Source organism: Columba livia, chromosome 1 (assembly GCF_036013475.1).
Source record: "Columba livia isolate bColLiv1 breed racing homer chromosome 1, bColLiv1.pat.W.v2, whole genome shotgun sequence".
In the NCBI taxonomy this organism is placed as follows: Eukaryota; Metazoa; Chordata; class Aves; order Columbiformes; family Columbidae; genus Columba; species Columba livia.
In genome coordinates, this window is record NC_088602.1 from 28,044,609 (window position 1) to 28,066,319 (window position 21,711).

Below are 21,711 nucleotides of genomic sequence, written 5' to 3' on the forward strand. Positions count from 1 at the left end.
GGTGTTGTTTGCCCCTCTTGAACCCAAAGTACAGTAGCAACACCTAGATCAGTCTCCACAGAGATTTAACCAATCTGTTCTTGAAGCTCTGCAGTGCTGGATGGATGTTGCACCATTTCCAGACAACGTTCCTGATATTTAATTTGTTTTACTTTTGTGAAGTTTAAGCCTGCAATGTATTGTTCTATAAACCATGGATACAGAGATTACATTATTTCTTCTCCATAGTTTCAGTTCTCTCTTTTTAACGCTTATTGATTAAGACTTTCGTTATCAGTAATATTTCCTAATATTCTGAATGTTATTTCTTTCTGCACATTCCTTACCACTTCTGAGTATAACAGAGGACAAATTCACATATATCTTATCATCTGTGCTCATTTTGATATGACTCAATATGATATTGACTTTTGTCCAGTAATATAATATTGTTCAGGCTTTTCCTATTAGTTTTGTTTTAATCCCCCCTGCAGAACTGTTATCTTAATAATTTTCAATTCCAATATATAGTTGGTTGATTATTTCTGCTCTACTTAGAGCCTTAAACTTTTTCTTACTGAACTGTTTTATTTTTTACACAAAAGATTTTTCCTGTTTCCAAAACAGTCCTGAATTCTAATCGTGTCCTGCAACAGCCTTGTGATCCCTCCATTTTTGTGCTGTGTACAGATTTAACATGCCCTCTATTTCATCTTAAATGTCAGGAATGATTATACTGATTGGGATAGACCCCTGCAGAATTGCTCATTTCATCCCTCTGTTGGATTCATTCGTCTTATTTCACTGAGTACTGTTGGCAACTACTCTGAGTGTGGTTTTCTTAGACTATTTTGAGTGACAGTTTATGAAATCTTACAAAACTCAAGCTATATGATATGTACTGCTTTTCCCCAACATACAGAGCTTGCTATCTGGTCATGAATAAAAATTATATTGTTATGACAAGATTTGTTCTTGACAAATCCTGGTAGGCTGCTATTCATGTCTATGTTTTCTTCTAGGTGTGTATAAGCAGAATTTTCGATTATTTTCTTTAGGATCCTCCCTGGTGCGAAAAAGTATAGAGTTCTTTTATTTGAAAAAAGAAAACAGAGGATGGAAAGGAAATGCTGTAAAATGAATTAATAACAGTTTCCAGATAGAATAAGAAGAAAATATATTTGATTTGATAGATTTGGGGCATATGTTGGGTGTGACTGATAACAAAAGGCTTCAAAACTTCTTTTTTTTTTCCTTTTTTCTTCCCCGTCCCCCTATATCTCTGGGAGCTGATCCAAAATACAGCCTGTACACAAAAGTGGCCATTTTCAATTAATATTTTCCTGTGAGCAATATTATTGGATGGATATGCCCTTCCTTCAGACAATGTCAATAGCTGAAGAAAGGGTGGGAAATGACCTAAAAGTAGATACTCAATAAAAGACTGTGAGGATATTTTGAATTTGTTTCCAGCTCTGAAACTCATACCTGTTTTCTCACCATTTATCTTTTTGGAAGTAGGCAGAGTATTTCAAGTAAGAATTCTTGGCATTGCTTGAGTGCTGATAATGAAAAATGACAAGTAAACAGTGTTGTTTTCACTCAGGGACAGTGAAAGTAGAAAATAAAAATGGTTTTCAAAAAAAATGAGAGATAAGAAAGAAAAGAAAGACCTTATTGTGAAAATGATTAAAGGAGAACTCAAATCATTTCTGTTGCATCATAATAAAGCTCATATATGCCTCTCTCATAGTTTGCATGATGAGCAAAACCAATATTGTAACTGCCTGAATATTGAAAGTAGACCTAGAGATGTCCTTCCCAGCTGAATGTTTTTAAAAGGATGCTTGGATACTTTTCTCAAACACAGAATGGTCCATGAAGGCAAAATCATTTTAGTGGTGTTTATGTCTGACATTCCATTTCCAGAGAACCCGTGTCTCTGGCCTCATTAGAAAAATGTGGAAAATGTGTTTCCTTTTTTTTTTGACTTCTTCCAAAATGGCTCCAATATTTAGCTGGGGAGGAAGGAGGAAATTGGCTTGTTTCTCCAGTGAGGTCTTGAGAGAAATGTTAGAAAAAGAGTTCTTAGAATCTGAGCTGGATCCTTTGTTTTTCCCTCAGCTTCATGTATCTAGAAACAAGAAAAGGCATCCCAATGTCTAAGGAATGAGAAAGTTTTTGAAAAGGAGCTTTTACAGAAAGAACAATAAAAGATTAGTGGCCTCTCTACGTACCAGCAAACTGTTTAGGAGATACAAACATCTCAGAGGGAAGGGTGGGAATTAGCTTAACATATTTACAGATGATTGTGATTATTTAGAAATGCAAAGTAATTTGAGATATCTTCACGGTTGGGAAGTAAATTTTGTTTCTCAGAAAATTACAAGGATTCTGCTCTCAAAAAACAAAGTAGGAGTCAGGCAAATTTGCAAAACACTTAAAGAAAAACGCTTAATATATTTTCAAACTATAATGAGAAAGGAATACAAAAGAGCATGCCAGGGGCATAGAAACCAAATAAATCTGCAGAGGATGCAGACAAATGTCATAGTAAGCTGTTTCATTAGTACGCTATTCCTAGCATGTTATTTGGTGTTTTGTTATTTAGCAGCAGGTCTAGTTTTTGGACCACACTATAAGTTTTCCACCTTTCGCAGATGAAAACAAGGACTCATTCCTAAAGTAGATAGAGGAGACCAAGGCTCATGCAACTATATTCACAGTGAAAAATGGAACTTCCTTTGAGAGGCAAAGAATTGACAACTGAATATTATTACAACTTAATGATATTCTCATCTCTGTTCAATTTCTTAACAACAGACACTTTTAAGTTCCTTCCTGCATGTAAGAATCAATAGAACAATACTACTGCTTATGAGGTTTTGAGAAAATGTAGTGGTAAAGAATAGAAGATTGCTAGAAATCAAAATTTTCCTTTTGAATTCCCATTACAGAGAGATCAATGAAGATATGGGAGAGACGTGCATTATTATAACCTGTCCTATGCAGTGAAAGATCAGGAACAAAACAGCTAGAGGTAGTTTTGGGTAAATTGCTAGAAAGAAGTTTTTATAACTGCTGCCAAGAAGAATGGATTGGTTCAAATCCTTTAATACTGTTCTTGTTTCAGGTTAGTCTGATCTTAGCATTGTACTCCACTTGAGCTTACTGATTGATTGCAGATCTCGATCTGTACACATATTATACAGATGGTGCATCCCAGTAATGAATGGGTAAAGGGGTATTCCTAATGTGCCTTAGGATAAGGAAATTTTATTTTGCTCAGCTTATATTATATGTTCAGCTGTATCATATTTTTACTCAAGCATGGTAGTAAGAGAGGCTTAACAAGCAGAGGTTTAAATGAGCAGGGAAGAGAAATTTCATTTTGTCAGCCACCTTGTTTGTACTTACAGTTAATGTCACAAAGCTAGCTGGTAGCAAATAAAATAGTAGCAGACTTTTTTGTTTTTCCTGCAAATATCCAGCTGCATCTGGACAGTACACAACATGAAATATAAGGCTTTGATGTGGGATATTTCAGGGTTGATTTGTTTTTTTTCTGCCAGAAAGCCTCACACATTGTGACAAGCCTGTAAACTGAGATAATATTTTGTTACTAGCCCTCCGGATTGTTTTAGTAACTGAATTGAAAGGGGAAATAATTTTGCCTCCTGCCAATATGGGGTGAAGATGTGGAAGAAATGGATCTTGGCACTGGCATATAGGACAATTAAAACACTTCTGTCAGTACAATATGTGACGTGTATCTTCCATCCAGAAAAGAGCTGGTAATTTGACAGGCTAAATTGCTAGTCCTCTAAGAAGAGTAAACCTCTGTAATCACATTAATGGACTCTGTCAGTCACTTCATTGCGACTTTTGAATTTGTTGGGCTTGTTGCAGCTGAATGTTAACAGGAAGAAATAACAGAGATACTAAATTCCTTCAAGTTTCCTAAAAGAGATGGGCGATTGAAATCTAGAAGAAAATTCTGGAGTGTGAGCTCAACAAAATATTACTAGGTACAAGAGAACTCATACAGAGGATAGTACGATTTCATCAGCTTTGATGAACATTTGTAACATTAAAAACAGAGGAAATTCAATAATGATGCACATAGCTGTGTAGAAATCAGTTTTCATCAATTTCACTGCTCACGGAACAATTTGATAAGGGATGCCATTTGACAAGAGCAAAGTTGATGGTGGACTGTTAAGGCCCATACATGAGCAAGCTTCTTGACAGTGGCATGCTTCTGGTTTTTAAATTTTCATAGGATTTTTCCCATGGCTGAATGTTTTTAAAACCATTCATTTTAAAGATTAATAGGTATGATTGCATGTTTGACTCTCAAAGACTGATGTTCACTTTGAAAAAATCTTTCAAATTCTACTCTTCCTTGCATACAACTTATTTAAGAGGTATCTCCACAGGCAAGATTCAGGTAACTGCATTGCAGCACAGTGGCTCACTGACAAGGAAGAACTCTAGAATAGCTCTTCAAAAATATTTTTCAGTGGACCACTTTGCAGCATTGCATTGCCTGGAAGATTGTGTCCATCAAGAACTGCTTTTCCTTTGAAAGTTTTGTTCAACTATAAGGCTCTGGTGGTCCTGTTACTAAAATCTTTCCTGGGTGTCTGCATTGAATGCTGTCAGGGAGAGAAGAGGTTGTGGATGAACCTACAGGACGGGATTTATCTCTAGATTTACACACCTAATTATATGGTCTATATGTGAATTAGTTTTTTTAAAATCCTGTTACACCTAGTGCAAAACTAGGGCTCATCTCAGTTGCCCCCATGTGGGTGTCTAGTACCATTTCAGAAACTCACAGGTGTCCTCTGTGACCTCCAGTCACCACTCCACACAAGCAGAGGTATTTCACAGATCCTGTGTCATAACTGCCAGGCCCACACATCTCATAGATCCACTAGGATGCCTCACATTTCACTTTGCCACTTCATGTGAGCCTCCAAGCAGGGTCCCCAGTTGATGTAGTCAGTAGAGTCTAGAAAACTATTTTTCTTAGCTTATGGTAGACACTTGCACTTGGACAGCAGACCATCTGTAACACCTCTTCACTGACGTTATTGGGAACTCAGCTATCTGGCTTAACTGTGACCACTAAAGGAGTGATTCAGGTACCTAGACATAGGCATATAGTACCATTTAAGATACCCTCCAGAATCAGAGAAATCTACACAGATATGACACAAGATCTACTGGAGGGTCTCATCCTTTTTCAGCACAGGTGGAGGACAGGAAGGCTTCTGTGATGCAGAAGACATCTCTGCACAGAACCCTGGCTCTACTGCTACATTGCATTCAGCTCCAGGCATCTGCATCAGGAACTGACTCCCACCCCCTAAATAAACATACCTGTATACATACATTTATATATTATGCAGATCTTCTCAATCTGTTTTATCAAGGTCAAAGCCATTAATTGTCCCCTGAGAAGCTATTCTAGGCAGAGGAGATACTGGTTTGTTTATATTGCTCCTTTAATGTTTATATATTTGTTAACTTCAGAAATTAAATTGCAAATGTAAAGATAATTGGTTATGGGGATTTCTAGACCTTAGAATAAAAGACTGCCTCATTTAAAAAAAGCCTCAATTTTTAAACTTGTCAGTCTTTTTAACAAATTTATACTACTGGGCTTCGAGCTGATTCTTAACCTGTTTTCAAGCACTGAAAGGCTGTTAACATCTTTAGTTGAAATTATCTTTGCAGTAGTTGAGTGGTCAGGAAGTGAAGGCAGGTAGGTTTGGCAGAAAGGATTCCAGGAATGGAGACATATGCAGATGACAATACAGGACCACTAATTGTAGAAGGCAGAGATTCTGGATATTTTCTTTTTTTTATTTTTTATTTTTTTTACTTGTATGTTGTCCCAATTCTGATTGTAAACTTGGGTGAGTGCTGTAAAGTGGGGCTCAACAAATACAAAAAGGAGAGAAAAGAGCAGCACTGAAAACGTGACTTCTTAAGGAGAAAACTGACTTTTCCACATTTTTGCAATAGCCTTCTAAACATTTTGAATTATTTTAGATATTTCTAAATTTTTAATTGATTTTAGATTTTAAAATATTTATTGCTAATCTGCACTCATCTCTTCATGGTAGAAAAAATGTTTTCATTTCTAGCATGAGCTGAAAACAAGAATTGTGAAAAAGCTAGCAAATAATTACCAAAAAGCACTTAGTCTTTTTGAATCAGTAACACTTGAAGTTTAGGTAGAATAGGTTAGTTTAGGTTCACCAGCTGGCTTTGAACTAAATCTGTATTTGTCATCTTCAATATTTTTTTCAACTTCTGCAAATGGTAAAAACAGAGGATTAGATTCACAGCCAGTGTGAGTCATCATCAATAACACTACCTTCCAGGAACCTATCTGTAAGGATCCTGCTAGTCAGATTTATTTTTTTTTAATGTTGCCAATAAAAAATGGCTCATCATTTTGTACAGATCAAGAAACTATCACGTTTTGCCATGTTTTGGCATGCTTCTTTTGCTACTGGTTCAACTTTGGAATATTATGATTTAGCATTTGTTACAAGGTGATGGGTGCATATTGTAGAACACATTGCCTACCTCAGTATTGGAATTGCTAGCAGCTCTATTTGATGACACCAGCATATCAGCTTCTGGAGTCTTTAGTAATTGTCACAGGTTTTTCTACACAGCCACCCACCCTATCTCTGATGCATATAAACACAGATAATTCAGGTTTATTGCCAAGACATGACACTTACGTGTAGTGTTTTTTGAACTTGGAAACAGCAAACATCTCTCTAAAACATCAAAGAACAATACTTCTGTAAATCTATATCTCTACCTCATATGCCATTGGCCATCTCCACCTTTATGGTACACCTCAGTTTAAGAGCTACCTGTTGTTTTCGTGTGCCTATATGATTATATGAGAGACTCAACATGTGCATAGGCTACTATACCTATTTCATCAGTAAACTGAAATATCCCCTACACAGCCTGTCCCATTCATCCCTGTCTACCAATATTTTAAAACCTGTCAGAAAATTCTAATTAATGATATGCTACTGGGAAGAAAAAATACTCAGCTACCCACTCAGGCAGCTAGGAGTGGGAAGAACCAATTTTGTGCCCTCACATTTCACTTCAAGACTGTATGCTTTAAGCCCGACAAAATAGCTTTGCATTGCCTCCTCCATACTCATTATTAGCTAGACCGTCATTAATGAGAGCATTCAAAAAAGACACTTAGTTCATGAACTTCTGTGGGAGAGATTTTCAAAACAAAAATGATGCTTTACTCTCAACAGTCAATGAGATTACATAAATGATTGTGACTGCTATTTTCCAAAGTTACTGGAGCAAGATTTTCAGATAAGAAAAACTACAAGGCTTCATGCAGTGCTCATAAAATCTTCCTCTTTCTTTCTGCCTCTGCTTCACCAATATAAGTCCCAGTTCAGTAACTAGGTGAAAATTTAAAATAGCATCTTAAAACAACAGGTTCAATATCTTTGTAGTTTAGGTCCATTGTAGGTCTGCTGGGCCTACAACCCATATGCATTCCCTGGTCTCCTCCATTATGATCTACACTGTTACCAGGACGAGGTACGACCCTGACATAGCAACTTCCCCATGAACACTGTTGGATTGTGGGACAATGCAGGGCCAGGAAGATGGTATCTCACAAAGCTTGGAAGAAAAATAATGGACCAAAGCTGACTGAATGCTCTGCATGTACTATCACAGTATTACAGTATCACAGTATGTTAGGGATTGGAAGGGACCTCAAAAGATCATCTAGTCCAATCCCCCTGCTGGAGCAGGAACGCCTAGATGAGGTCGCACAGGAACATGTCCAGGCGGGTTTTCAATGTCTCCAGAGAAGGAGACTCCACAACCTCCCTGGGCAGCCTGTTCCAGTGCTCTGTCACCCTCACTGAGAAGAAGTTTTTTCTCAAATTTAAGTGGAACCTCTTGTGTTCCAGCTTGATCCCATTACCGCTTGTCCTATCATTGTTTACCACCGAGAAGAGCCTGGCTCCATCCTCATGGCACTCACCCTTTATATATTTATAAACATTAATGAGGTCCCCCCTTAGTCTCCTCTTCTCCAAACTAAAGAGACCCAGCTCCCTCAGCCTTTCTTCATAAGGGAGATGCTCCACTCCCTTACTCACCTTTGTTGCCCTGTGCTTGACTCTCTCCAGCAGTTCCCTGTCCTTCTGGAACTGAGGGGCCCAGAACTGGACACAATATTCCAGATGTGGTCTCACCAGGGCAGAGTAGAGGGGAAGGAGGACCTCTCTCGATCTACTAACCACTCCCCTTCTAATACACCCCAGGATGTACTAAGAGGAGTCTGACTGAGACTGAAGTTGGGCTGTGACTGCAGCTCCAGAGAAGAGCACTGGCTTTGTCTCAGGACCCTGGGCTTCTCAAAGAGCAATTTCATGAAGTGCAAAGATACTAAGAGACATAAAAGGATGACGAGGCCACATGTGGGGAATTTCCTAGGAGATAGGAACTCTGTTAGGTCTGATAGGAGCTCTGTCAAAAGTGCAGAAACTAGACTGCCATCATCTCAGGAATGGAAAATGATTTTTTTTAGGCTCTGTGCTACTTTTGTGCTGTTTCCTGACTTGTCATCTCAGGCTTTTTATCTGTTTCTGGGAATGCTGCCAGACTGAAGGCACTTTGACTGCACGGCTGTCTAGTCTTGTTGCCTGTGTCCCTTCCCCAATAGTTTAGGTGAGTGCCTGAACATCCACATAGCAGCCTGCCCCCGTGGCCTAGAAATTATACTGTACAATTTCTCTGACACATCCTCACACAGGACTGTTCCCTCCTCCTAGCTGTTCTCCTATATCCTTTCATTCTCTCTAAAACTACATGGCAACACTGCTAAAAAGCTCAGATGTTGAGACACACTTCGGCATAAGACCAATCATTGTTTATTCTGATCAGAACTGCATGCTGTAGATTTAAGTGAAAGACAACTTGTCAACACCTCCTCTCATGCCTTTCTCCACTCCAAATAATTATCAATCAGCTAAATGATTCAAGATTTATAAAACTTCAGCTTGTCACAGTAAAATAATGTCCCTTCTCTCCCCACATCCCAAAAAGTCACAAGATAGCAAGCTTTCCTAGTGATCCACCTGGACAACTCTTCCTGTCCAAGACTTCACAGCGGCTGCTGACACACTGAGTGCACATAAATGCTAGAACAAGCTCTGACTTGCTGGTCTGCTCATCATCCAGATTGGGCAGCTGGTCAGACCTCCCTGTAGCTTTCTGCTAGTTCTTTTAACACCCAGATATGGCATGATGGACTAGTGTATCCCTGGGAGAAGATGCTGCCATCACATGACGTGGGACCCAAAATGTCTTGGATCTTCTTGTTCACACATAGCTGACATGTCCATGGCAAGCATTGTGCATCTGGCAGACAGCAGCATTATATGTTTGGCTGGGTTAGATTCCTGGATTCACATCTGGTGTGTAAAGTATCACAGCTTCTGTCTTCTTACATACCACTTCTTGTCAGGGATTGGCTCAAGGAGCGTGGACATGAGTCCACCGAGCAACTGTACGAGCAGAGCCCATTTCAGTTGACATAAGTAGGCCTTAGTTAGCTTGTCTATTAGGCCGTGGGAAAGAGGGGAATGGAAAAGTACTGACTAAGGCAGGGTCAGGATATCCTCGAAGAGATAAGAGTCAGAATACAGGATGCGCATAGCTAGCTAAATCCAAGTAGGTGGAGTAAGTAAATGTAACTTTTTATTGCTTAGCCTATTAGATAGAGACAAGTGTGCATAATTATGGTATTTGGTATAAATACACGCTATCTCGGGTAATAAAGTTCAATCATGCTTTATCACTCACACTGGGTCGGCCTGCATGTTTTCTTCAGCCACGTACTCGCAACTTCTCACCTCAGCCATCTCTTCCAGATGCCATTTTCATTATAACACAAAGCCATATAATCACAGCTTGCTGTCCTTACCCCCTACATGAAGCCTTTAACATCTTTCATTTTTGTCCTTTGCCTCAGAGATAAAGGCTAAAACATACCATTCCTTTTACCCATCTGCTCAGGAATATCGCAACTGTAAAGCCTACCACGACCAGAGGGGCTACTAAAGAGGCCCTTAAATATTGACAAAGAAAGGTTGCTTACCATCTCTCTGAGGAGAAAATAGTAACTGTCCTTATGCTCTTCATGACAGAGCCTCAGAACCTGGTAGTAAAATCTGAAACTTGAATCCATAGCTCTGAGTGCAACCCAAAGGGTGGCTAACCAGGTTTGTAAAAGGACATGAATTATGGGGAGAATTGACGTGGTGGAAGAGTATTCTGCAAAGTTAATATATCCTTCTTTGGGATGGGTGGACATTTCTAAGTCCACTGTCACCAGGTGGCATTGGCAATCCCTCCTGTGACCATCTCCATCTTAGCATTAAAGCATCATAGAATGGTTTGGTTTGAAATGGACCTTTGAAGACTGTCTAGACCAACCTCATCTTAACTAACTTCTAGCTTTGAAAAGGTAGTAAAAATTCATTAAGGTGCTGAGACGCTAATTCACTTATCAGTATCTTCCAGCACTTCCTAACCACAAGCCAGACTTCACCAAGGAATACACTACATATCTTTAGGTCCTTCAGAAATGTCTGTCTGTACCTTTTAGGTTACAGAGGTTTGGGTTTTGTCTGTTATACTAAATACTTTTTTTTTCACCCCTAATATTTATCCTTTTCTTTGAGACACTGACAGAAAAATTACATGAAAACTGATAAAATAAAACTTTACCATGTACTTGTATTTTAAGAGGCCAACAATGTCTGTAGTCCACACTGAAGAAGCTAAGGCCTGGCTTACAGATTTGACTTTGATTGGCAGGGACCGTGACTGAGTCTGTGGGTGTGAGCAAGCAACAGAAACAGAGGTTGTGAGTATGAGATGGAGAAATTAAACATGTATAACATTTTTAGCACAAGTAGAGGACAGAGATTTTTCAAAACGTAGTTCAAGATGTGACCTTACTGGCTGCCCCAGGAGAGCAAACAAAGCTGTGAAAGGTACACAAGGTAGGTATGGTTTCTTTTCTTTTCAGCTTCTTACTTCCAGCCGTGTGCCAGCAATTTCTGTCTTTCTTTGCATGTGGTATGATAGCACAGAAAAACAGAGAGTAGTCAAGCTGATCCCAAAGACCTTCTGTCTCCCCTTCAGGAAATGAAAACACATTTCACAGCATTCTTGCAGAGGTGGAGTTAATCGATGTGATTCTTACAAAGGTTTCCTAAAGCAGGGCATCAGAAAGTACACACAGACTCCTGTGCATTGACTGTTCCACTAATGTTGGCCAAATGAGATGAGAAAAATTTAGATGTCAGGTACTCTGCCAGGACAGTCTGGAAATGCAGAGGTGATGTACAAGGAAGTGATGCACTACAGGCAGAAAGGTCTTTCTTTTAATAGAGAAATCCATCTGGAGAGTGGACAGGAGACAGGGATGAAAGTCTCACTGAGGACACCAGCACCTCTGAGGAAGACAATATAAGGGCTATATTTGATCTGTGCATCCAAAGCACACACAGATTGAGTAATCTGCTATATAGGACATGTGCTTCCTAAACTGCCTTGATGACTACTAACTTTTTGGTTCCAAACTGACTGGAGAAAAGCTGCAGGGGCTGGAGTCTGTCAGCTTCCACCTTCTTACCAGGACCCTCCCTCTGTGCCCAACAGTGTTTTCAGATTAGTTGACTTGCACACCACAGAAGGAGTGAACCAGGGATATATCACTGTGATCACTTCTCTCCCTGTCCTCAAGTTCCACCTCCTCTAGCAATTACCTTATGCTTGGAAATGCCAGTCTGGCATTAGCACGGTATTTTTTCCAGACATCTGCAGAAAGCTGTCCCTAGGGTGTCCACCTATAAAAACACCCACCGTATCAAAAGATTGACATCTAATAATGAACAGGGTGGCATAAAAACACTATCACATGCTTTTGCTAGCTAGGCAATGGCTGTACACACTGCAGTCAGGTTCCCATCCCCTAAATCTAGACTGCCAGCTAATACAATGCTACACAGATTCAGGTTTAATAACTGAGACTTTAGCTTCACTTATGTGCTTTGTATCATCCTTAGAAGACAGCTACACCTCTGCTTCAGTCTTCCCTGAATATATATGCATATCTAGGCAGTCAACCACCCAGCTAGTGATCAACACCTGAGTTTCTCAAGAAGTAGAGCACGCTATGATTTAGATAAAGGCATTGTATACTCTTTTTTTTTTTTATATATATATATACTACCTAACTCTCAACCCATCCATGGAAGCTGCATGCAATTTAACAAGCTAAAAACTTTTTCTGCAGATACTAAATTTTAAGGAACAGCTTTTTTTTCCTCTCTTAATTTGGCATTCAGCTATCCAGCAGGGTAAGCAACAAGTGACTTGGCAGACAATTCAGGACATATGGCTTTGAAGAACTGGTAATTTAAAAGTACTTGGACAAGTTTCCTCAACCCATTCACCTTAATTTGTAGTATTCTCTTTTACATGTGTTCTAGCATCTGGTACAGCTAAAAAAGTGTATAAAAGATAATGCAAGTGACAAAATAACTTTTTCCTGAGTTGTATTAATGTATACCACAAAAAACCTCACTCACAAACTGAGTAACAGAAGGAGTCAAAAACAATTCAAAGCTATTAAACATACATGCCTCATCTGTAGTCACCAGGTGGCACCAGATGTATCCATCAGCTTAAATCCACTGTAACACATCTGGTCTTTGAAATGCAAAGCGTAGCAAATACGGATGTTAGGTAAAGCCCAAAAGCTGAAGGGTTAGTAGACTACAGAGTTTACAGATCACTTTAACAAGATCCAATTGCTGCTGGTTTTGTTCGGTTTGGTTTGAATTTTTTGTGTGTGTGTGTTTTTGTTTGTTTGTTGTTTGGTTTGGTTTTTATTTTGTTTTGAGGAAGTATTAAAGAATAAGATTTGGTGGCATCTGGTAATTTTGAAGATATTGATTGGAAAACTTTAAAAAAAATGCAAAAATATATTGTTTTGTCTAAATGCATTGATTCTGGGTCAGAATTTACATATTTTTACATTTTTTCCTGTTTTCTTTTTAAACTTTTAAATGGTTAAAGAAATTAATTTTTGAGAAAAATCAGTTCTTTCAAAAGATATGTTTCAGCTCTCCTGAAGAATTGTATCTTTCTGTTGATACAAGTGGATATTTTTGTGGTATTATGACACTATCAATGAGCTCTTGAATTATGTAGGAAATTCCATGATTAAAAATTCTTTCATTTTACAAACATATTATTGTATGAGGTGAAGCTGAAATTACCTATGCATCAAACATGCTATATCATCTAATGAATATGAAAAAAATAGTTAAAGCTAATTCATGAGTCATGAGTCATAGCAGGGTTATTTTTCTGCATTTGAATGTTCATTACTTTCATTGCTAATGAAATATTTGGGAATCTAAACTGTTTCTTGAGCTTGGCAGTATTTAGCACATGCATTTTTATTATTCCTTATTATCTGTCTCTTCTGTATAATTTTTGATCAAGAGGAAAAACAAAACAAAAACAAACAAACAAACAACAAAAACCAAACAAACAAACAAAAAAAAAGAAAAATAAAACCAGCAAAAAGCTAACATCTTGACCTCACCGATTCAATGGAAAAACTCCCACTAACTTCTAACTTCAAGGGGCCAGGATTTTATCACACATGACCAGCTTTACACAAAGAAGGAAAACCAAACAGGCAAAGATATGTTATTAAAAGCATAGAATCTAAATCATCATCTAAACAATATGGCAAATATTTACAAACCAAAGTATCCAAAAAAAGTCAAGTTGTAATTTGAAATCGAGTTTCATAAGGGAAAAACTTATCTTTCTGTCTAAACACTGAAAATATAAATTCTACTGTATAGTAGCACCCAGATTTTATATCTTTAGCCTATTGTAACAATTGTTCAGTGAGCAGGTACTTTTGATTATATTAAATACACACCGCTGTATCTGCTTCATTGTAGAATTAACATAATTATTTATCCAGAGAAGATTAATAGTTATTGGGGTCCCTCCCCAGGGCAAATATCAGCACTTGTGGGTAAACACAGTTTGTTTAAAGACCATTTTTTGTAAGCACTGGCTTGCAAGCAATATTTGCATTTGCAAGGGGCAAGTCTAGCCTTCTACAGACAGAAAAGATGTCTCTGTTCAAATGATTCATGATTATTCTTCATGCTTTATAGTTATGAGAAGACCCTTAGCAAGTGCAATCAGGGAAAACACAGAAGAGAAGGAGAAGCAGCACTCTTCATACCAGCAGCAGTGGAGTCTGGCACTGAAACAACGTGCTTAATCTCCAGCCTAGACAGCTAACCTCTAGGTTGGAGCAAAGCAGTTTGTGGCTAATATAACATTGTAGTATGTGCACAAATGTAAACCTATCTTTTGTCTGCTATAGCACAAAGCTCATCTAAAACAAGTTTTACTATTTGTATTCAAGCATTTCCATTACAGTAGCTGTGGCACACACCAAAAAGTAGTCCTGGAAGACTAAAGAAGAGCACGAAATTTAGGTACCTGGTGTAAGCTAAACTTGTAGCCTCTCTCTAGCTAGCCCAAAAAGTGGTTTACACTGTCTTAAAACAAGTAATTGCAAAAAACAGCATGAGGTGCTCTCCAGGGATCTCCGTTTTTCTCCATTGGTACAGGGATCCCAGGCAGCTACATCAGAGATGAGACACAGCTTTGGATGGCTACCATCAAGTGAAATGAACTCTGCTCTGCAAGTGGCAACTTCAACTACAGAGCCTGAAGAATGGAGAGACGGGGGGTTAAACTGGCTTGGCACAGGGCTGTGCACTGAGCCTTCTGTGTCCTGATACACCGCATTGAGAAATTCCCATACATTGTATTCTCATCTGCACTATCAGTTGAGAAATAATGAAATGAGCCAAACATAAAGTGAATCTACTTTTCTTCCCTTTCTCTGACATAAATCTGTTGTCATTAGAAAGGAGCTCTACTTTTACTGTATAAAAGAGAAGGCAGAAACACACATTTGTACAAAGACCTAATATATTTCTTTCTTTCCATAACAAAAAAGCATAGAATTAATGTTATTTTATCAGCAAAAATTATAGTCTTTATCTATTATCTGCAATTCTATCCATACCAAGTACATTATACTGTAATTAAAGTATATTGTATGCATTATCTGTGAAAGAACTGTAATAATTTCAACATACTATTCATTGAAATACATTAATACAGTACCTATAATACAAGAAAATTTAAATAGATGAAAATACAATAAGATATTATAACTATTTTTAAGGTTTTTCTTCCTGGAACTGTCCTAGGAATATCAGAATTTATGGGCTATGTTATCTTGTCTCCATCAGTTTCTTAAAATGAGAAGGATATGAAAGAGGCCAGCTACCTCCTAGACATCTCTCATGGCAGTTTAAGGGGAAGCACAGTAGGTACCACATTTATCATGATTGAGACTGTATGCAATGATTTTTTTCCACTGACAGAAGACCAGGAGAAAGGGAGAAGAGTTTGTAGTTTTGTACCTGTACTTAATAGGATGGGTGACTATTGGAGACAGGGCTGATGTTCTGATCAGTTTGGCATGTCTCCCAGTGGTGCTTTGGTGAGTTGGGAGATGGTGACCTCTACATGGAAGGATTAAAAATTTCATTGATTTCAAAGCCAGTTTCATAATTAATTCAAATGGACCACACCTCATCACTGCTATTATCTTTGGAATGATTTGTATCTTTGAATCATTAAAGGTTTCCAACTAATATCTGCAGGAATAATTATACCATGTCAGTAGTCTCACAAGCAAAACCTGTTTTATCAACTTTTAGATTTTCCTGAGTGAGTTTATAATGGACACAAAGCTCTGACTCAAAGAAGTTTAACTTTTCTTACTGCACAGTCTTCCAAGAAGGGGGTTTTGTGCATTGTAATTTAAATGTGAGACCAATTCTGGCTTTATATAGAAGGCAGTTAAAAATTCACCCAGCTCTAAGTTGTTATTCAGGCTGGGGATAAGAAGGATACAGGAAGTTTTAACCCCTTTTTATTGGCAGCTAGATCTCCTGTGACTTAACTACATTAAAATTATAAACCTTGTGGACCTGGGCAGATTTGATTGAATGACAGAGATGACCTTGACAAGTTTTAGAAGTGGGCACCATGTGAACCTCATGAAGTTCAACAAGACCAAGGGAAAGGCCTTGTACCTGGATTGGGGCAATCCACAACTTTAATACAGACTGGGGGGATAAAGGGGTTGAGTGAAGGCCTGCTGAGAAGGACTTGAAGATAAAGGGGGATTAAAAATTGGACATAAGCCAGCAATGTGCGCTCACAGCCCACAAAGCCAACTGGATCCTAGGCTGCACAAGAAGCATGGCCAGCAGGTTGAAGGAGGTGATGTTCCCTTTCCACACAGCTCTCATGAGACCCCAATTCTGGAGCCCTCAGTGCAAGAAAGACATGGACCTATTAGAGCAGCCATAAAAATGATCAGGGGGATGGAACACCTCTTCTGTGAAGAAAAGCCGAGAGAGGTAGGGTTGTTCAGCCTGAAGAAGAGAAGTCTCTGGAGAGACCTTATGGTGGCCTCTCATATAGAGGGAGCTTATGGAAAGATGGAGATGAAAGATAAAAAGAGACTTTTTACCAAGGTCTGTAGTGACAGGAGAAGGGACAACTTTTTTAAACTGGAAGATGATTGGTTTAGATTGGACAGAAGGAGGACATCTTTTATGATTAGGATGTTAACACAGTGCAACAGGTTGTCCAGCGAAGTTGTGGTTCCCCCATCTCTGGAACTGTTAAAGATCAGGTTGGATGGGGCTTTGTGCAACCTGGGGTAGTAAAAGATGTCCTTGCCCGTGGCAAGGGGTTATACTAGATGTTCTTTGAAAGTCCCTTCTGACCCAAGCCACTGTGATGTCTAAACACAAATTATTACAATACATATAGTACCAAAGTAATTGATTTTCTGATTTTAAATACTTGTGTGCAAGGAAGATGGTTGGTTTTGTCTTTCATTTTGCTTACTACCTTTGTACAATTCTTCTCTTTTCATTAGAGCAGATTACAAACCCAGAGAAAATCCTGCACATACCTGTTTCTCCCCACTGGGCTTCTTGTGGTTTAACAGCAGCTCCACGGCACCAACCACCTCTTTTCGTATGGCATGCAACAGAGCATCTCCCACATACACATTAAAACTTAAGAGCAGCTCAATGAGCTCAAGGTTCTCATTTTCAATCGCAATAAGAAGTGCAGTTCTTCCCAGGGGATCAATGCAATTAATATTGATCTTGAAATAAATTTCTGCTTCCTCCAAAGCTTTCTTTACACTGGCGTAATCTCCTTTCTCCACAGCATTCAGGTAGGCTTTCTCTGAATGAGACAGTTCAGATTCTGCCCGTACGATACGAAGAGGGATACGATCTCTGTAGGGAGCATTGACACTTCTTTTGTAGTAGAACTGGGCCATATTTTATGCCATTCTAATACTTTGTCTCTGCAATATGAAAAGAAAGATTACATTAATAATGTACTTTTGGGCTACAGTGCACCAAATTAATATTTGCAACTTATGTTACTTTAGTTAAAACTCATACTAAAAAGTGATGTTGAAATAAGCACAAGTGGACTCTATCAATAGAACTTGTAAGATCACCAGCAAAACATGGAAACCAAAACATAAAACAAATTGTTGCAACTTAACCAGTCAGAGCATATCTATCAGTATACCATTCACTTGTATGTATTCCTTAAACCTGTGGCAAGCATGAGGTGATATGACAATGTAGTTCACACCAAATGTGTGGTTCCACTTCATCCCAATCATTAAGATGGTTTGGGAGTTTTATTTTTCTTTCTTTTTATGATAAGTCTGAGGAAGGTCTATTATTGTTTCATTGTAAGCCCTAAGGAAAACACTTGCTGGAATCTCATGTGTTTACCTTTTCTTGCTTCTTGAATGAGGAAAATGAGATCTAAGCTTAGATTGTCTCTTTCAGAAGACATACATTAAGCATACATTGTTATTATTCTAAATAGCTGTCCTCTGCTAGTCTTTCTCTTGCCCATAAAAATTCCTGAAAATAATCAACCATAAATAAACTTTTGTCGTAACTAAAAATATATGTTTAAATGCAATTAGAAAGTAAGAGTCATTGCTGATACAGTACACTCCTGGAAGATGATAAATACATCGAAGAATATGGTTCATGGGTGTTTACAAAAATAAAACATTTATTTTGATTTTACCTGCAGATAGACAGTGTTGTATGACAACTGATACTGTGCTGTCACATGTAAATTTATGTATATTACAGATGTACATGGGGACACTGTGAGAGCTAGGAGTAGCCAGCAGAGGTAAGGATGTCTCCGATTTGAGTTCCTCTGCAGAAACAAGAAGCTAAAGAAATAAGAGGTCCAGTACACTAGACCAGTGCAAGAATTAAAGAAAATATCCAATTTATGGTGCAAAACTTAGCAAAAGTGGAATTATAGTTTCCACAGAGTCCATTCACCAGACACAGAATAAATATACTTCAGAAAAGAGATAAAGACAAAATAACTTGCCCTGAAAACAGGAATATAACCACCCATCTGAAACATACTACAACTAGAAGCCAAGAAACGTAATTTGACAAATTTTACCTGAGCCTTCCAAATATTCAGACTCATGGGGCTCAAATTCCTAACCTGTAGGAATTATTTTGGTCTTGTGTCTCTTTATTGAACTTGGGGAATTAGGAAATGGGAAAGAAGTTCAAGACAAACAGAAGAATTGATTTACAATACTGTTCTGCTCTTGCCTTCAAACCCCATAATTCTGACTGGGTATATTTAAGACATGCTATAACTAATGAAATTTATTCCTCTGACTTAAGGAAGAACATATAATGGAATCTGTAAAGCAAATTAAATTATTTTGGTCAGTCTGGAGAAATATCACAATATCATCTTTCTATACAATCTGTGAGTTGGTTTGGATTTTTGAAAGGAAAAACAAACTATTACAGCTGCCTTTGCAAGATACTTGATGATTTCTCTGACTCAACTGATAGCACTGAAAAGTACTACTGCTTTAAAAAGTAACAATACATTGAGCAGTATTCTGATCAATTAATCCACAATCTACTAATCCAGATAAGGGACTTTGTTACAGCACTTACAATAAAACAGATAAAACTTTGTAACATCGAAATGTGAAAGAATGAAACTTACTCTTTAAAATACTTTGCATGACGATATTATACAAGATTCTATGCCTCTGGAACACCTGAATAACTAGACCCCAACATGCATAGAACATTCTGAAATTGTGGTGACTAACTGTAAACCCAGCTGTGAAATGATTTAGGAATAAGATTTATGCCATAAATAAAAGCCTTACTGCATGCAAAAGGAAGAGATATTAATTTCAAAATAATCTTTACCAAATAATTATGTCATAGCTGAAAATACATCTGTTTTGAAAGGGCATGCTTCTCCAAATACAGTTAAAAAACAATAAAACACTTAGTCTAACTTTCCCACAACTAGAAAAAACAAATCAGCTTCAAATAAGGTCAGGCTGTTGGAGAGGGGACAGAGGAGGCCACAAAAACAATCAAAGGGATAGAACAGCTCTCCTATGAGGAAAAGCTGAGATAGGGATTGTTCAGCCTGAAGAAGAGAAGGCTGCGGAGAGACCTTATAGCAGCCTTCTGGTACTTAAAGGGGGCCTACAGGAAAGATGGGGAGGGACTTCTTAATAGGGAGTGTAGTGAAATGATGAGGGATAACAGTTTTAAACTAAAAGAGGGAGATTTAGATGGGTGGTGAGGCACTGGAACAGGTTGTCCAGAGAGGCTGTGGATGCCCCATCCCTGGAAGCGTTTAAGGCCAAGTCAGATGGAGTTTTGCACAACCTGGCCTAGTGAAAGATGTCCCTGCCCATGGCAGGTGGGTTGTACTAGATGATCTTTAAGGTCCCTTCTGACCCAAACCATTCTGTGACTCTATGTTGTCTTTATGATTTTGTTACCAATATTTGCAAATAAGCTAGCTGTAGAAAGGATAGAATAAATATTAATGAAAATATTCAATAATGTTATACACATTTTATAGAATAGAATAGCATAGCATAGCATGGCATAGCATGGCACAGAATAGTTCAGTTGGAAGGGATCTACAATGATCATATAGTCCAACTGCCTGATCAATTCAATTCTGACCAAAAGTTAGAGCTTGTTGTTAAGGGCATTGTCCAAATGCCCCTTAAACCCTGACCAGCCTGGGACATTCAACACCTCTCTAGGAAGCCTGTTCCACTGTTTGACCACTCTCTCCATAAAGAAATGCTTCCCAATGCTCAGTCTAAGTCTCAGCTGGTGCAGCTTTGAACAATTCCCACACATCCTATCACTGGATGCCTGGGTGAAGAGCTCAGCACCTCCCTCTCCACTTCCCCTTCTCAGGGAGCTGTAGAGATCACTGAGCTCGCCCCTCAGCCTCCTTTTCTCAAAACTACACAAAGTCCTTAGCTGTTCCTCACAGGACATTCCTTCCAGCCTTTTCATCAGCTTTGTTGCTCTCCTCTGGACACATTCAAGGACCTTCACATCCTTCTTAAACTGTGGGGCTCAGAACTGCATCCAGTATTCAAGATAGGCCACATCAACGCTGAATACAGCAGGATAATCACCTCTGCTGTGTCTGATGCACCCCAAGGTGTGATTTGCCTTCTGGGTTGCCAGGGCACACACTGTGGACTCACACTGAGTTGCTGTCAACCAGCACCCGCAGATCCCTTTCTGCAGGGCTGCTCTCCAGGCACTCCTCTCCCAATTAATAATTGTGCCTGACATTACTCCAACCTATCCTGTTTCCCTGAAAATAGGACAGGGTCTTACATTAACTTTTGCTCCAAAACTTATTACTATTTTACATTTAGAGCTGCCTGGACACTATTTGAATTGGGAAAACAGGGTAGGTGCAGAATCTGGCATTTGGACTTGTTAAATTTCATCCCATAATCATTGCCCAATGTTAAAAAAAAAAATAAAAGAAAATAAAAGAAAAAAAAGAAAAACAAAGAAAAATTCACTTATTTTCATGGCATTGGTTTGACCTTGTTATGTAATATAGACTTTAAGATACACTGTAAGAACTCAAGGGAAGTTTTCAAAAATACAATAGTAAATGTATAAAACACTGCAGGTCAACATATTGGTAAAATTTTTAGTTATAAGCTAGTACAATTATTTAGTTCTTCTCCAATCACATGAGATATGCCCAAATGGTGCACAGTCTACCTCCTACAGAAGATTCAGCTCAATCCTGGAGCACAGCTGATTTATTTAAATATTGACATCTCACCCTACCTTCCACTGTTTCTATGCAAGCACACAGGTCTCCCTGGCAAGTCCCTTCTCACACCTGTCAGCCCTGGGCCAATCCAAGCCCTGGACCAAAGCCTTGGGCATCTCAAATAGCCCAAACACCCTGATTCTTCTTTGTCAGCTGACTCCTGCCCTCAGTGTTTATAGCAGAGAGTAAGAGCAACAAAGCTGGTGAAGGATCTAGAGCACAAGCCTTGTTGAGGAGCAGCTGAAGGATCTAGAGTTGTTCAGCCTG

The 21,711-nt window shown here is 38.6% G+C and overlaps 1 protein-coding gene across 3 annotated transcripts in view; it reads right to left on the bottom strand.

The window, feature by feature from the left end:
* The window catches only part of TRPC4 (transient receptor potential cation channel subfamily C member 4), a 152,189-nt gene that overhangs the window by 79,261 nt on the left and 51,217 nt on the right, over positions 1 to 21,711 (bottom strand). For all 3 annotated transcript variants that reach the window (XM_005501865.4, XM_065052368.1, XM_021286884.2), the window contains exon 2: positions 17,192 to 17,596. In XM_005501865.4, the coding sequence (XP_005501922.2) occupies positions 17,192 to 17,569 (378 nt within the window). In that variant the 5' untranslated portion in view covers positions 17,570 to 17,596. The remainder of the gene's footprint in view (positions 1 to 17,191; positions 17,597 to 21,711) is intronic.